Source organism: Oryx dammah, unplaced genomic scaffold, assembly GCF_014754425.2.
Source record: "Oryx dammah isolate SB20612 unplaced genomic scaffold, SCBI_Odam_1.1 HiC_scaffold_2, whole genome shotgun sequence".
NCBI classification, from domain to species: domain Eukaryota; kingdom Metazoa; phylum Chordata; class Mammalia; order Artiodactyla; family Bovidae; genus Oryx; species Oryx dammah.
In genome coordinates, this window is record NW_024070186.1 from 179,726,184 (window position 1) to 179,743,472 (window position 17,289).

The window sequence follows — 17,289 nt, forward strand, 5'->3', positions numbered from 1 at the left end:
GGGTAGGGAGAAATAATGCACACTCAGCTCAGGATGAAAGCTCCAAGTGCTGGATAACGGTTTATTTCATCTTTCTGAATTCAGCTTCTTCTGATTGATTAGCGTCACAGGTTCTGGTGATATTCCCATAAGCTCCCACACTGCAAAGCCAGGTCACCCCTAACTGAGCACACAGTCCTCCAGACTCCATGGGCCGTTCCAATAAGCATCATTCTCAGGCGATACGAGATAGCAGAATGGCTCTCGGTAGCTCCAAAGGTACAGCCTCCTGCGTTTAAGTCTGCCGGAAAAGAGAGCTTTTTCTAGGTTTTGCGACTCCCATCCAACTCCTGGGATTCATTCTGATTGTACCAACCTGGTCACCACCACGACTTCACACACACACACTTGAAATGTAGCTAGGGTGATTTTGTGTGACTGGTGTGGAGTAGACGCTCAATAAATATTTGTTGAGTTGCTGAATAAGACTGAGCCCCAACTCACTGTTAACACTGACACTTGTTTCTGGCTGGATACTCTGTCCTTCACACAACGCTGAGGATCCTGCCATCTCTTCCGCCTTGAGTTAATTACAGTTATAAAATTCCCTGACTAGCTGTGGGAACCAGGTGGCCTTCCAAAGCAGCGAAGACTACACTTCCCGGAGAGCATTGCGGTGCTCTCTTGCGTCAATTTCAGTTTACTTTCTCCCCTCAGGGAATTTCCGGGTTGTGTGGGCGGGGTCAAAGGAGTGATCCAATGGGCATCTCCTCAGGCTGAGGGGGTGGGAAATTGTCCAATGAGCATCTCCATAGAGGGGCCAATCAGCGGGAAGCTGGGGCAGCCGCGGGTGGCGTCACTGAGCTGCGCCAGGTGAGCCTGGTGGAGCCCAGCCCCTCTCTCCTGCTTTCTCTCCCGCTCCCTCTTTCCTCAGGCGTCGGTCGATTCGGCTTCCATGTCTCCGGTGGACGCACCACCCCGAAACCTCCACACCCATGGCTGCTAGCCTGAGGAGGCCCTCTTTCACCACCTGTTCTTCCCCTACCGACACGGACGACGAGGGCGTGCGGGGCACTTGCGAAGATGCTTCTATATGCAAGAGGTGCCTGCTCGGCGCGGGGTTAGGGGCCAGCGTTCCGGGGTCTGGGGCCTAGGTCGGGGGTGCGGGCTGTGTCTGAGGAATACGCTTTCACGCCAAAAGGCGTCGGTCAACTCGTGTGACATCTGTGAAATGCTCAGAGCAGGGATTCACCTACTTAACTTTTAATTATCCAACTTTTGCCGTTTGCCAGGCACGGGGTTATTGTGCCTAGGACATGGCGCCGAACCAGGCAGACATGGGCTTGGCCTTCTCGGAGCCACATTTTTGTTGGAAACACGTGAAGCAAGTAATAACTGCAGTTTTGATGGGTTATGAGGAGAAGTGCAGGTCCTCCCTCTTTCATAGGTTACGTTTCACTGGGACTTGTCGTGATCCCCATTGTGCACCTGAAACTCAGGCCAGTTAATGGGGGAGATGACCTGTCCAGGGCCGCTTAATATTTGCGTGCAAAGCCAGTATTTTCCAGAGCTGTTACCTGTGTGTTATGGGCGTCTACACTTTTAGGGGTGTGGTGAGGGCTGTGTGGGGACTCTGTGAGCAGAGGTATGTGTCAAATACCTGAAAGCATGAAAAAGAAAACATGAGGCTTGAGTGTATGCTACTCTTTCATTCATTCAGCAAAAATTGTTGAGAGCTTACTTTGTGTCAGGCTTTTCCTTTTGGTTGATAGGTATTCAGTGATTTAGAACAAAAGATGAGCAAGATTGACATGGTGTCTGAACTCACCTGCCTGCTTGGGAAAGGCAGGAAGCAAGTAATTACTCAGGAAGTAGCATAATTACAATTTTGTGTTGTGTTCTGAGAAATCCAGTGCACCATTAGAGTTTGTAATTTAGTTGATAATGTTTGAGCTGGGAACAGAAGACTTAAAAAAAAAAGAGAGAGAGAGAATAAGCATGTAGGAGGGTGTTCAGGCAGAGCAAAGAAGGCTCATGGACTGTTAGAGGAACTGAATAAATGCTTTGGAAGCTGGGGCCCTGTAGGGACTGCGTCCAGAAAACCAAAGTTTTGGGTTAGGGCTGGCACTTTGTGTAGGTTCTTGGAGACCAAGCATAGTGATTGAGAACACTGACTCTCGAGCCAGACTGTCAGGCTGGTCCCGGCTGTGGAAACTTGCGCAGGCTACTAAACTACTCTTGTCTCAATCTCCTGATCTATAAAGTGGGGATGAAATGATATTCAGTCATCTGTTAAGTAAAGATGAAATGATATTCAATATTAGTAAAGCACTTAAAACAGTGTCTGGCATGTACTAGGTGTTAGTGGTGGTTGATTACATAAATAAATACATTCATAAGTATTAAAGGCGTGAAGGCAGTTCTTGGTGGAATTTGTGAACTTAAATGAACTATACCCAACTTATTTCTTCTCCAGCTTTTGGTTGCTGTTGACTACATCCGTGGCACTGTTGAATTAAGAGCAGTTTTTCTCATATTGGCTGCTGTTTGCTAAGAAAATCAGAAGTATCTTCCGAATTATCAGAGGAAAATAAAATACTTTTCAAGAGCAGGTTAGGGTTGCTGCTGCTGCTGCTAAGTCGCTTCAGTTGTGTCCGACTCTGCGCGACCCCATAGAGGTTTACTTAATATCAATTGTTAATGATTGGCTTATTTAATATTTCTTGGTGACATTTGTGGCCAACTTGCTTGCTCGTGTGTGTGCTAAGTCGCTTCACTTGTGTCCGACTCGTTGTGACCCCAATTCTGTAGCCCACCAGGCTCCTCTGTTCCTGGGATTCTCCAGGCAAGAATACTGGAGTGGGTTGCCATGCCCTTCTCCAGGGGATCTTCCCGACCCAGGGATTGAAGCCACGTCTCTTAGGTTTCCTGCACTGACAAGGGGGTTCTTTACAACTAGCACTACCTGGGAAGTCTGGCCAACTTGCTTACTTAAAGCTAATTAGCTACTATATATAAAAGAGATAACTAAGAAGAACCTACTTTATAGCACAGGAAACTCTACTCAGTACTCCATAATGACCTTTCTGGGAAAAGAATCTAAAAAAGAGTGGGTATATGTCTATGTATAGCTGGTTCACTTTCCTGTAACAGCAGAAACTAATGCAACATTATAAATCTACCATATTCCAATAAAAATGATTTTAAAAAGAAGCAGATTAGCTATGAAATAGTTCAGACACAAAAAGTACAGAGAAATAATGTAACTAGAGCATGTCTTTCCTTGGCTCTCTCTTGGATAGTTTTATAATCTCAGCTCCTCTCTGCTTTGGTTTTTAGTGCCCTCAGTGTTCTTCAGCCATCTGTCAACACTGTAGAGAAAGTTTGGGTTTGAAACTGCAGAGAATCTAAGGCAGCGGTTCCCAGCCTGAACTGCACACTAGCATAGCCTGTGGAGCTTTTAAAAGATATGCAGTTACTCGGGCCCAATTCTGGATCCCACTGAATCAGAACCTTCCGGGATGGGTCTTGGGTCTATAAAAACCAGACCTGTTTGCCATCTGGATGCATTTCTTCAGAGCCTTTTTTTTTTTTTTTGCACCAGGTTTTCTCTCATCTGGAAAAAACAGGCAATGAGATGGTGAGAATCCATAAGTTAATGTTTTAAAAATGTTTTGCAGGATTCAAGGACTTTCAAAGTCTGTGATACTGTGACCTGCATCTTCCCTGTAACGTTTGGAACCCATAAGTCTTGACACAGATTCATCTTGTTAAATAGGGATTCCTTGTGTGAATTGTGGGCACATTACTGTGTTTCTGCCTCAGTTTCCTCATCTTGAAAATGAGAATAGTAATAGTCACTGGCCTTTTGGATGGGAGGATTAAGGATTAAATGAGATCATGCAGAGGTTAGCACAGGATCTGGCATGAAGAAAAGCCTAAAGTAAATTCTTATTGCTAGTTTTAATTTGCCACCAGTCTGAATGTTACTTGTTTGAAGTTACTGAAATAGCTATGGGTTAGACTGGTTCCTGCCACCCTGAGTTACAGCTGTAAGATCCCTAAAATAATGTTCAAAGAGCCAGTTAGCTCCCCAGGGCTCCTACTGCTCGGCTGTTTCTTTCTTTTCTTTTTTTTAAAATTAATTTATTAATTTGGCTGCATTGGGTCTTAGCTGTGGCATGCTGGATCTTTCATTGCAGCATGCAGGCTCTTGATTGCAGTGCACAGATTCTCTAGTTGTGGCTTGTGGGCTTCATTGCTGTGTGGAATGTGGGATCTTAGTTCCCCAACCAGGGATCAAGCCGTTAGTTCCTCTGCTTTGGAAGATGGATTCTTAACCACTGGTCCACCAGGGAAGTCCCTGTTGTTTTTGTTTTAATTTGCTCTCTTCTTTGGTATGGGGCCCTTCCTGGTGTTAGAGAGCTGTTGTGAGGATTAAATGTGGAGTGCCTCCAGCAGTGCTTGGTACATAGTAGGTGTTCAAAATCGGTAGTCGTTGTCATCAGCAGCATCCCATTGTCCCCATTCTTCATCATCGTCACTACCACAGACTCTGTCCCTCCTACAGTCCAATAGTTAGAACTCTCGTGATCAGGTGTACTAGGGTTCTGTCTAAGAATCCCGTCTGATTCAACAGCTATCTATAAAGCACTTAGCATTCTTGCTAACTTACCCTCACTCCCCATTCCTCCTCTCCTATTGCCCACTTCACCCCGTGCCCCTCAGTCAGTTTCCCACTCTTGTTTACCTTTGACCCCCAGCCCCCTCCTGCAGCCCCCACTGAGTCTTTTGAAATTACTACTCTGATCACCAGCCACCTCTATTTCCTTAGCCTCTCTTTAGTCGTTCCCTCCCTCTCTTTGCACTGACCCTGGCCCTTCCCTGAGAGCATCGTTTACTTGAAGCAAAGTCACACCTCTGTTTTCTCATACCCCGCCTGCCCTAGCACGCGTGCGTGCTTAGTCGATTCAGTTGTATGTGACTCTCTGTAACGCTATGGACTATGGCCTGCCAGGCTCCTCTGTTAATGGGATCCTCCAAGCAGGAATACCGGAGTGGGTTGTCATTTCCTTCCCCAGGGTCCTAGCAGTAGGACGGTCAAAATTTGTGTCCTTACTGCCCTTTGTCTTCTCCCCTCATTTCTTTGAGACCCATGTCCCCGCATCCTCTGCTCCATATTAGTGTTTTCTATCTGTTTGCTGGTTACTCACCTAATTCGTTGACGACTTGGGCACCTGGCCCACAAGCCTTCCTCTGCCTCAGTTCATGCCATCATCCTAGTTGACTTTCCAGTGTGTGTGTGCAGGACCCACCCTATAGGCGGGGCACTCACTTTCTTGAACACCTCGCCTGCAGTGATACCTCTGCTCATTCGCCTTATTACCATTCCTGCTGTAATCCCCTGGATTTCCAGGTGCTGTGTATACCACCTCACAGATAAACAGTGCAGCACCCTCCAACCCCAGTCTCTTTTCAGCATGCTTGATCAGTTCTCCTCTGCCTTCAAAACCCTAGGATGTCCATGGTTTTCTCCAGCCTTTAGATGCTTCCCTATAGATTCCTGCCTGTCAGTTGAGCTCAGAGTTCATAGTCCATTCCCTGGTAATACTCTTGGCAGTGCCTTTATCTCCCTTGCCCTTCATCCTAGTAAACCTCAGACCCTGGATTGAACCAGACTCTCCATTTCCAGCTTGAATACTGATGGTAGAAATTACACAGCAGGGCAACTTGGCCCTGTGTGGATTTGTGTCAGCCAACCTCATCTGCACCCTTACAGAGCTGACTCATTCATTCCAGTATGATGCTTTGGCTAGCTCCCTTTCCCACTTTCCAGAGACTTAAATCAGACATTTTTCACTTTCCTCCAACTTTTGATTTACTCCACCTTCCCTTCATCCTCAAGATAACCAGGGTGATGCCAGGGTATTGTGTCACAGAAAGTGGAAGCCTTCAGATTGGCACTCAGTTAACTTCCCTCCTAGAAACTTTACCATCCTTTCCTACTGTGAGAGTTGTCAGTGTCCTCTAGCAGAGACCATTAGAAATATATCTAATTTAGTTAAACAGGGTTTTTTTTTCTTTTAATTTGAGTATAGCTGCTTTCAAAATCACTGCAGATGGTGACTGCAGCCATGAAATATAAAGACCCTTACTCCTTGGAAGAAAAGTTATGACCAACCTAGATAGCATATTAAAATGCAGAGACATTACTTTGCCAACAAAGGTCCATTGGCCAAGGCTATGGTTTTTCCAGTGGTCATGTATGGATGTGAGAGTTGGACTATAAAGAAAGCTGAGTGCCAAAGAATTGATGCTTTTGAAGTGTGGTGTTGGAGAAGACTCTTGAAAAGTCCCTTGGACTGCAAGGAGATCTAACCAGTCCATACTAAAGCAGATCAGTCCTGGGTGTTCATTGGAAGGACTGATGTTGAAGCTTAAACTTCAGTACTTTAACCACCTGATGCAAAGAGCTGACTCATTGGAAAAGACCCTGATGCTGGGAAAGGTTGAAGGCAGGAGGAGAAGGGGACGACAGAGGATGAGATGGCTGGATGGCATCACCGACTCGATGGATGTGAGTCTGAGTGAACTCCGGGAGTTGGTGATGGACAGGGAGGGCTGGTGTGCCGTGGTTCATGGGGTCGCAAAGAGCCAGACACAACTGAGCAACTGAACTGAACTGAACTGATAGCTGCTTTAGGGGCTTCCCAGGTGGCTCAGTGGTAAACAACCTGCCTGCAATGCAGGAGACGCAGGTAGACTCAGGTTTGATCCCTACGTCGGGATGATCCTCTGGAGGAGAAATTGGCAACCACTCCAGTATTGTTGCTGGGAAAATCCCATGGACAGAGGAGCCTGGCGCGCTACAGTCCCGGGGGTTGCAGAGTTGGACACAGCTACGTGCACACACATAGTAGCTTTACACTGTTGTGTTAGTTTCTGCTGTTCCACGTAGTGACTCAGACATATGTATATGTACATTCCTTCTTTTTTGGATTTCCTTCCTATTTAGATCCCACAGAGCACTGAGTAGAGTTCCCTGCGCTATACAGTGGGTTCTCATTATTTGTCTGTTTTATACATTGTGGTGTCTATATGCCAGTCTCCTAATTCATCCCACCCCCTCTTCCCACCTTGATGTCCACATGTTTGTTCTCTATATTTGTATCTGTTTCTGCTTTGCATATAGGTTCATCTGAACTATTTTCTAGATTCCCAGTATATTCATTAATATACAGTATTTATTTTTCTCTTTCTGACTTCACTGTGTATGACAGTCTCTAGGTCCATCCACATCTCTGCAAATAGCACAATTTTGTTCCTTTTTATGGTAAACGGATTTAATGACTCATTCTCGTGAGAGACAGCTCACCTCATGGGGAGCTTTGGGGTCTCTCCATAAGGGGTGTTAGAAAGAACTTACAGGATTTAGGCTTTGGTTGGATAATTTGGTGGGGGGTGTTTCAAGGAAGCAGGGATTTGCCCAGGATTGGGTGCTCACAAGAGGCAGAGACAGTTCTGTGATTGTGTAGGTAGCTTAGTCTTTTTGAGGAGGTGTGACAGACTTCCCTAGTGGTGCGGTGGATAAGAGTCCACCTGCCCATAAAAGGGACACAGGTTTGATCCCTGGTCCAGGAGGATCCCGCATGCTGTGGAACAAGTAAGCCTGAGCGTCACAACTGCTGAAGGCTGCACACGTAGAGCCCACGCTGTGCAACAAGAGAAGCCACCGCGATGAGAAGCCCGAGCACCGCATCAGAGAGTAGCCCCTGCTCACCGCAACTAGAGGAAGCCTGCGCAAAGCAATGAAGACCTAGCGCAGCCTGAAATAAACTCCAAAAAAAAGAGAATTAAGATAAATTACAAAATTTATATAAAAAGGAAGGAGGCGGCGTGACTAGAGTCAGACACGCTGTGGTTAATAAAGAAGCCACAGTCAGTCAACGTCAGCTGGGGGAGAGGAGTATTTGGGACTGTGCAGTGGGCCTTGGTTTTGTCTGTTTGGACAAAATGGTGAAGGTGTCCTGGTTTTGTCTCCCTTCATCACTGTTTTAGTGTGACCTTGTGCAGGTCGTCCTGTGAGATTGTTTCTGTCCAGCCGGAGGACAGCGTGGCCTCTGAGCACCAGGCAAGCATCTAACAGCAGTGAAGCCTGGCTCACGGTGCCAGGCCTGCTCCTAGGGGTTAGCACCACTTTTTTTTATTTTCATCGGGGAGGAGTTGAGTCTTAGAAAGACAGGTGTTGGCCAGGCAGAAGAAAATAAGAGACGTTGAAGAGCATAGAGATTGAAGCTCTTGAGATTGAAGTGTTAGGGGAACTTGACCTCTGGTGGGGGCTAGGTAGAAAGAATTCTGAAGAGGTGGTCAGAGAACAAAGCAGGAAAGGTCCTGAGGGTTTTAAAGTGGGGGAACTGACATGCTCTGAGTTTGTGTTTTAGAAAAATCCCCAGGGTATTCCCTGGTGATCCAGTGGTTAACAATGCCTGCCAGTGCAGGAGACACAGGCTCGATCCCTGCTTCAGGAGGATCCCCCATGCTGTGGGGCAGCTAGGCCTGTGAGCTGCAACTACTGAGTCCACATTCTAGATCCCGTGCTTTGCAACAAGAGAAGCCACTGCAATGAGAAGCCGGCTTGCTGCAACTCGAGAAAGCCTGCGTGCAGCCTTGAAGACCTACCCGAGTCAAAGCTAAATAAAAATTTAAACAAAAGTTCCCAGCAGCTGTGGGGGAGACAGGCTGGCAACGGATGGAAAGTCTGTTCCGTTTTCTTCCTGTTGGCCTTAGCCCTTGCTCACCTGACCTGGCGCAGAACGTCCTTATTGTTTTGCCCGCTTCTAGTCTGGCCACCTCCCCTGTCCCAAGTGTTTATGCCGTGGCCAGGGTGATTTTTCAGAATCACAGATGTTACCCTGTCACTTTGTTACTTGAACCTTTTTGATTCTCTATCCGCCACAAGGTAAAACGTGACAGTCGGTGGTAGGACACGCCTCACCTTTCCTGATCAAATCACACCGCTCCAGATCTAATCCTGCCAACCGGAAATCTCTGTTTGGTTGTCTCAGAATGACCTCGGGCTTCTGGTAGCTCAGCTGGTAAAGAATCTGCCTACAGAGACGGAGACCTGGGTTCGATCCCTCGGTTGGGAAGATCCCCTGGAGAAGGGAATGGCTACCCACTCCAGTATTCTGGCCTGGAGAATTCCATGCACAGAGGAGCTTGGCAGGTTACAGTCCATGGGGGTCTCAAAGAGTCGGACACAACCAAGCAACTTTCACTTTCAGAATGACCTCAAATTCATTATTTCCGAAACTGCACTCTAGATCATCTTCCCCAATTTTCTGACGAGCCATCCCTCCCCCACCCCCTGCCCCCAAGTCAGTGGATGGTGCCCCTTTCCACTTGGCTCACAAGTGAAAAAGATTGGAGTCATCATGGAACTGCCCTTTCACTTACCTTCTCTGCGATCAATTACTCAGACCTTAGAATGTACCTGGAAAATATTTCTGGAATCTGTTTCCTTCCCTCTACCTCCACGGCTGCTGTCTCAGTCCACACTCAGGTCATGCGTGATCTGAGCCAGGGCACTAATCTAATCTGCCAGCTGAGCTCCCCAGTGGTGCTTCCCTCCCCAAATCCAGTTCTCACACCGAAGCCAGAGGTTTGGGAAAGGTGCCCGGGCCCATGTCACTCCCTGTTTTAATGGCATTTTATTGCTGGAGTAGGAAATGGCAACCCACTCCAGTATTCTTGCCTGGAAAATTCCACGGACCGAGGATCCTGGCGGGCCTCAGCTCATGGGGTTGCAAAGAGTCGGACACGACTGAGTGCGCACACGCTATTGCTGTTAGAGAAATAGCGAAGTTCCTCACGTGGTCCACCCAGCCCTGCCTGCTCCACCCTGCTTCTCCAGTTTTGCTTCCCCTAACTCTTGCCCTTCTCTCCACCTCCCTCTCAGTTCCTCCAGCGTGCCCTGTGCCTGCCTTCCCTGGGGCCTTTCAGCAGGCCAGCCCCTCTCGAAATGCTTTCTCCCTCCCTCCCTTGTCTGATCAGCTCCACGTCATCCCTCAGACTAATTTCTCCACCTGATGGTTCTTTATTGAGACCCTGCTCGGTTTACGGAGGCCCTGTGGTAGTGACGATGTAGCAGTGAATGAAGCAGGCACAAGTGGCGCTCTTATGGGGCATGTAATGGGGGAAGCAGCCAGGAAACAAACCAGCAACATACCTGGCACCTGCACTGGTGGGCGCTGCCGCAGGAGTGTTGGAGGGAGTTGCCCCGTGAGCTGGGATGCCCAGGGACAGTCCCACCAAGAAGGTCAGTGCTGGGGAGGAAGTGAGCCCAAGGATGGACAGCTGGAGAAGCAGTGTCCCAGGCAGAGGGTACGAAGGCCTTGGGGCAGGAGCTGGCCCAGCTGGTCCAGAAGTAGAAAGACCCAGGTGAAAGAGGAGGAGAGGAGCTCTTGTGAGGACCCAGCTTTCAGTGTCAGCGAGATGGGAGCCGCCGAGGTTCTTGGGGTGGAACAGGATCCTCTCAGCCTCTGTGTTGAGAACAGGCTGTAGAGGGCAGCATGGGGGCAGCATGGAGGCAGGGAGACATGCCCTCGGAATAGCTCAAGTCAGACGCTGGGGGCTTGGATGAGGATTGTAGTGGTAGAGATGCTGGGAATCCATGATTCTGGATACACTGAAGGCCGAGCTGATAGAGCGTATTGACGGATCAGATATACGGTAAGACTGAGGAGTCATAGATGGCACCGAGGCTTTTGGCTTGTGTCAGATATGACTTCTAAAGGAGGCCTCTCAGGCACCTGCAGACAATATATAGCCCCTTTTCCATGTTCTTGGGACCCTCTTATGTGTCTCCTTGGTGGGAATCAGCCCAGGTGTAGTTCAGACATGTTGTTTAATGTTTGTCTTTCCTCAGAATGAAAACAAAGCAGGGACCTGTCTACTTTAGTGCCCTTCACAGTATAGACACATAGCAAGCATGTGTTGGATGGTTAAAGTGATTAATGCTCAGCCACTAAGTCAGGTCCGACTCTTTTCCCCACAAGTCTCCTCTGTCCATGGGATTTCCCCAGGCAAGAGTACTGGAGTGAGTTGCCATTCCCTTCCCTAGAAAATGATTAGACCTGAATACAAGTGCTCAAGATGATACTTCCTAATGAGGTCTTAGAATTCTGGTGTTCTGCTTTGCTGGTTTTCAGCCATCTGTATGTGTTAGAAACCAGACCAGGGCCTGTAAGGCTGAAATTCTGTTGTGCAAATTGTAGAAGTTCATCTGATTTCTCAACTGAATCCAAAAATCCACTCCCACCCCGACCCCCCCGCCACCACTGTCATGAAAGCAGGTCACAAGATCACCTCTTAGGAAAGCTGGTGTTTTCCTGAGGGCCCTGGCCTGAACAGCCTACTGATTGCATCTTTATAGCTGTACCCCAGAGAGCAGGACCCAGCTTCTGATCTGAAATATTTTGAAGGCAAATGCCAAGCTGCTTTCCTATTTTTAATTTGCATTTCTAAAATCACAAGTGAGACTGAGCATTGTCTGTCTGCTCACACTTGTGGATATTTATAGTGAGAATCCACTCTCCTATGTCACTGCCCTACTGGGTTGTTGTCTTTTTTTGTTTGGTTATTTGTATTCTTATTACTGATTTGTAAGGACCTTTTGTATCTGCAGTAGTGATCCATTGCTTCACTATTTGTTGCAATGTTTTCTTTCAAGCTGTTGCTTGTCTTTCAGTGTAGCTTGTACTGTCCATTCATAATACAGAAATGGTGACTCTTCAGGTTGTAGTCTTGACAATGTAACTTTATGGCTTGTGGCTTTTGGGTAAAGCTTTGAAAGGCCATTCTCAATCCTTATAGCATTTTCTTTTAGCACTTCTGTGGCTTTGGCTTTATGGTTAGATCATTCATCTATCTTTATTATTTTGTACATCATAAGATGGCAGTTTTAACTTATTTTTTTCAAACCTTATTTATTTGGCTTCCCTGAGTCTTCCTTGCTGTGCATGGGCTTTCTCTAGTTGTGGGCGAGTGGGGGCTACTCTCTGGCTGCAGTGCACAGGTGTCTCATTACGGCGGCTTCTGTTGTCATGGAGCTTGGACTCGGGCGTGAGGGCTTCATTAGTTGCTGCATGTGGGTTCAGTAGTTGTGGCTTGCAGGCGCTAGGCACTTGGGCTCAGTAGTTTTGGCACCTGGACTTAGTTGCCCCATAGCATGTGGGATCTTCCTGGACGAGGGATTGAACCGGGGTCCCCTGCATTGCAGGGCTTATTCTTAACCACTAGACTACCAGGTAAGCCCTTACCTTAATTTTGTTTGCAATTATTAGCCAGTTGTCCCTACACCATCTATTGAGTAGTCTGTATTTTCCCCATTGATTTGAAATGTCCTTTGTATCATATACCAAATTCTTATATATATTTTAATGCAATAATGCTGAGCACCAAAGAATTGATGCTTTTGAACTGTGGTGTTGGAAAAGACTCTTGAGAGTCCTTTGGACTGCAAGGAGATCCAACCAGTCCATTCTGAAGGAGATCAGCCCTGGGTGTTCATTGGAAGGACTGATGCTAAAGCTGAAACTCCAGTACTTTGGCCACCTCATGGGAAGAGTTGACTCATTGGAAAAGACCCTGATGCTGGGAGGAATTGGGGGCAGGAGGAGAAGGGGACGACAGAGGATGAGATGGCTGGATGGCATCACTGACTCGATGGACGTGAGTTTGAGTGAACTCCGGGAGTTGGTGATGGATTGGGAGGCCTGGTGTGCTGCAGTTCATGGGGTTGTGAAGAGTCGGACATGACTGAGCGACTGAACTAACTGAATGCGTATGTCATTCTTGTAGTTGAAATTTTTTTTTTTCATTTTTATGTCTGAAAACTTCTGAGTAACAAAATTACTTGTTGTGAATTGATTCAGAGCTTCCATAGCTTGCTTCACAGGGGAAGGGTAGATTTATAGCAGGGTTATCAGAATTTTTTAAGTCCATTTGAGCAGCTGTGGTCTAGGAAGAAGGAAAATGAAGGAATGCTAGCAAGAGACAGATTTTGTGTCTAAACACTGCCCCTTTTCATCAGGAAAGCAGTAGCTTTTGGGGAAGGCCTACCCTGTAGACTTGCATGTGTTTCTCATCAGCTAAGGTTAGGACACACGGCTCCGCTCCTGGGTGCAGCAAAGTGTGCACCTAATGGGGCAGATTGCTGCCTCAAACCAAAGTGGGGTCCTATTAGGCAAGGGGCGAGTGCGCATCGCAGAAAGCACTGGGAGGATGTGCTACATCCTCTGTCTTTTTCCCCTCGAGAGTTTCCTCAGATAGTCCTATTTTTTAAAGACCGTTTTTTATAGCTTTATTTACTTTTGGCTGTGCTGGGTATCTGTTGCTACGCAGGCTTTTCCCTGGTTGCGGTGAGTGGAGGCTACTCTCGAGTTGCGGTGCACGGCTTCTCACAGTGGTGGATTCTCTTGTTGCCCAACCTGGGCCCTAGAGCCCAGGCTTGGTAGTTGTGGCACACAGGCTTAGCTGCTCTGCAGCATGTGGGATCTTTCCAGATCAGGGCTCAAACCTGCATCTCCTGCATTGGTGGGCGGATTCTTTACCACTGAACAACCAGGGAAAGCTCCCTCAGATGTTGTTAGAAGGGTGGCAAGGAGAAGGAGATACTTTATACAGAGTGAGATATTCAGTTTGATGAGTGTTGGCAGTTGCATATATCTGTGTACCACCACCTGAAATAAGATATAAAATACGTCTGAGACTCCAGAAAGTTCCCTTGTATCTCTAGTTGGTCTCTTTACAAGATTCATCCATGTTGTGCACATTTTCAAAGATAAAGCTGGATGCCAGTTAAAGTGGTACGGTCAGATATTTTAATAACTATTGCAACAGGGAAAAGAATCCAGCATGAACTGAATTCAACTCTGATTTGTATAGAGGGTATCTTAAGGTGAGAATGAGGGAGGAAGCAGGGGAACGAGCCAGGAGTCAGTAGAATCAGAGAAAAATTATAGAAAGTGTGAAAAGGGGGGGTTAGTCCATGTGAAACCATCTGGATTTGCTAACTGGGAGACAGCAAGGCTCTATCTTCAGGTGTTGCCTGGAACAAACAGTAAATTCTTCTTGAGTTTTCTCAGGTCGACACCCTAAGGGGGATTGGAGACATCCTTAGGGGTGTGGCCTTGAGCTGTTAGAAACTATGTTTTTTGCTCAGGTCTTTATATTGTAGGCCAAGATCAAGGTCTAGTCCAGGAGGGCTCATTGGAGCCTGGCTAGAGTTTGGTCAATGAGAGAATCTTTGTCAGTGTAAAATGGCTTGCTCCTTTGTGTGTTGTGTGAATACACCATGATTTATTCCTCCATTCAGCCGATGACGAACATTTGAGTTGTCTCTAGTTTTTGGCCATTCTGAATAGACTGCAATGAACGTTCTTATATAAGCCTTAAATTTCTCTTGGATCCAAGAGTAGAATTGGTTAGTCATAGGGTGATTATGCATTTAACTGCGGACTAATTTCCAAAGTGGTTTATCAGATTATACTTCCCACCAGCAATGTGTCAAAGCTCCGGTTGCTCCATATCCTCGTTTAACATTCGTCAGTGCAATAGTATCTCATTATGGCCTTAAATGGCATTTCCTTGGTGACAGATGTATACTTATTGGCTATTCCTACATCTTCATTTGTGAATTACCTATTAAAGCCCTTGCCTATTTTTACTGATGATGATAATGTTGATTTTGACTTGTTCAGTTCAGTCGCTCAGTCCTGTCCGACTCTTTGCGACCCCATGAATCGCAGCACGCCAGGCCTCCCTGTCCATCACCAACTCCCGGAGTTCACTCAAACTCACGTCCATCGAGTTGGTGATGCCATCCAGCCATCTCATCCTCTGTCGTCCCCTTCTCCTCCTGCCCTCAATCCCTCCCAGCATCAGAGTCTTTTCCAGTGGGTCAACTCTTCGCATGAAGTGGCCAAAGTACTGAAGTTTCAGCTTCAGCGTCATTCCTTCCAAAGAACACCCAGGGCTGATCTCGTTTAGAATGGAATGGTAGGATCTCCTTGCAGTCCAAGGGACTCTCAAGAGTCTTCTCCAACACCACAGTTCAAAAGCATCAATTCTTCGGCACTTAGCTTTCTTCACAGTCCAACTCTCACATCCATACATGACCACAGGAAAAACCATAGCCTTGACTAGACGGATCTTTGTTGGCAAAGTAATGTCTCTGCTTTTGAATGTGCTATCTAGGTTGGTCATAACTTTCCTTCCAAGGAGTAAGTGTCTTTTAATTTTATGGCTGCAGTCACCATCTGCAGTGATTTTGGAGACCAAAAAAAAAAAAAAGTCTGATACTGTTTCCACTGTTTCCCCATCTATTTGCCATGAAGTGATGGGACCAGATGCCATGATCTTCGTTTTCTGAATGTTGAGCTCTATGCCAACATTTATGCCACTTTTTCACTCTCCTCTTTCACTTTCATCAAGAGGCTTTTGAGTTCCTCTTCACTTTCTGCCATGAGGGTGGTGTCATCTGCATATCTGAGGTTATTGATATTTCTCCTGGCAATCTTGATTCCATCTTGTGCTTCTTCCAGCCCAGCGTTTCTCATGATGTACTCTGCATAGAAGTTAAATAAGCAGGGTGACAATATACAGCCTTGACGTACTCCTTTTCCTATTTGAAACCAGTCTGTTGTTCCATGTCCAGTTCTAACTGTTGCCTCCTGACCTGCATATAGGTTTCTCAAGCGGCAGGTCAGATGGTCTGGTATTCCCATCTCTTTCAGAATTTTCCACAGTTTATTATGATCCACACAGTCAAAGGCTTTAGCATAGTCAATAAAGCAGAAATAGATGTTTTTCTGGAACTTGCTTGCTTTTTCAGTGATCCAGCGGATGTTGGCAATTGGATCTCTGGTTCCTCTGCCTTTTCTAAAACCAGCTTGAACATCTGGAAGTTCACGATTCACGTATTGCTGAAGCCTGGCTTGGAGAATTTTGAGCATTACTTTACTAGTATGTGAGATGAGTGCAATTGTGTGGTAGTTTGAGCATTTATGCTGAGACCACACTGTTTTGATTACTTCAGCTTTATAGTGGGTCTTAAAATTAAGTAGTATTAAGCAGTTTTAGTTCTCCAACTTCACTCTTCTTTTGAAGATTTGTTTGGGTTATTTTAGATCCTTTGTGTTTCCATTGTAGAATCAATTGTTAGTTTCTTTAAAAAAAAAAAAAAAGATGGCTAGGGTTTTGACTGGGAGTGAGTTAGAAACTTAGCATTATTCAGGTCCATGGCATCCTGTAACTATGTTCTGTGTTATATTAATTACATTTTCTGGTGTTTTTTTTTTTTTTTTTTTGGTTGTTGTTAAAAAGTTAGATGTGGGACATTACACCAGGGGACTGACTTGATTCTCCTACTTATTTCACTCTCTGTGAATGTAGGTTCCTCTTCTGTTTACACTTTGCCCACTATTCAATGACTTCTCACAAGCAAGACAGTAGATTGTAGATCATATTACTCCTTGTAAAGTAGTTAGATGTTACACGAAGCCAAGAGGCCATGCCAGTAGTCTTTGGGCGGAAACTATCCTGTGAGTCTCCTTAGTTATTCAGACCCAGTTTTTCAGGTGATGGATCCCTTAAGGTCTGCCGATCTACTCAGGCAAGCAACAAGCTTTCCAGAGTTCCCAAGAAGGAAGCGAATCCAGACTCTGTTTAGGTACAGAGTCTGTTGCCCTCAAGACTTTGCTTCCTGTCTTCCATTTATAAACCAAGAATGAAACCAACAGGAAATAGAAACCAAAAACTGCAACTAAAAGATGTAAAAGAACAACAATAAATTTAAAAATTAGAGCAGTACCTTAAAGACCACAGGGCTTCCCTGGTGGCTCTGGCAGTAAAGAATCTGCCTGCAAGGAGGAGACCTGGGTTGGATCCCTGGATTGGGAAGATCCTCTGGAGAAGGGAATGGCTACCCATTCCAGTATTCTGCCTGGGGAATTCCATGGACAGAGGAGCTTGTCGGGCTACAGTCCATGGGGTTGCAAAGAGTTGGACACAACTGAGCGACTAACTCTTTCACTTAAAGACCACAAGCAGTGTACAGTTAAAATCCCTAACTGCAGAGTTCAGGTTTTTTCAAGCATGAGCCACCTGTTCTCCTTTCTTGGCCCTGTAATAAACCTTTCTCTGCTTTTTTAAAAAAAGAGAAAAATCCCAAACTTGAAAAAATTTTTAAAGCAATATTTTAAATTATTTATGTATTTTTTGGCTGTGTCGGGTCTTAGTTGCAGCACC

General features: G+C 46.2%; 1 protein-coding gene across 1 annotated transcript in view; it reads left to right on the forward strand.

Moving 5' to 3' along the window:
* Positions 1–819: 819 nt before the first annotated feature.
* Positions 820–17,289, forward strand: part of LCMT1 (leucine carboxyl methyltransferase 1) — a 66,053-nt gene continuing 49,583 nt past the window's right edge. The window contains exon 1 of the mRNA XM_040258133.1: positions 820–1,081. Within this exon, the coding sequence (XP_040114067.1) occupies positions 975–1,081 (107 nt within the window). The 5' untranslated portion in view covers positions 820–974. The remainder of the gene's footprint in view (positions 1,082–17,289) is intronic.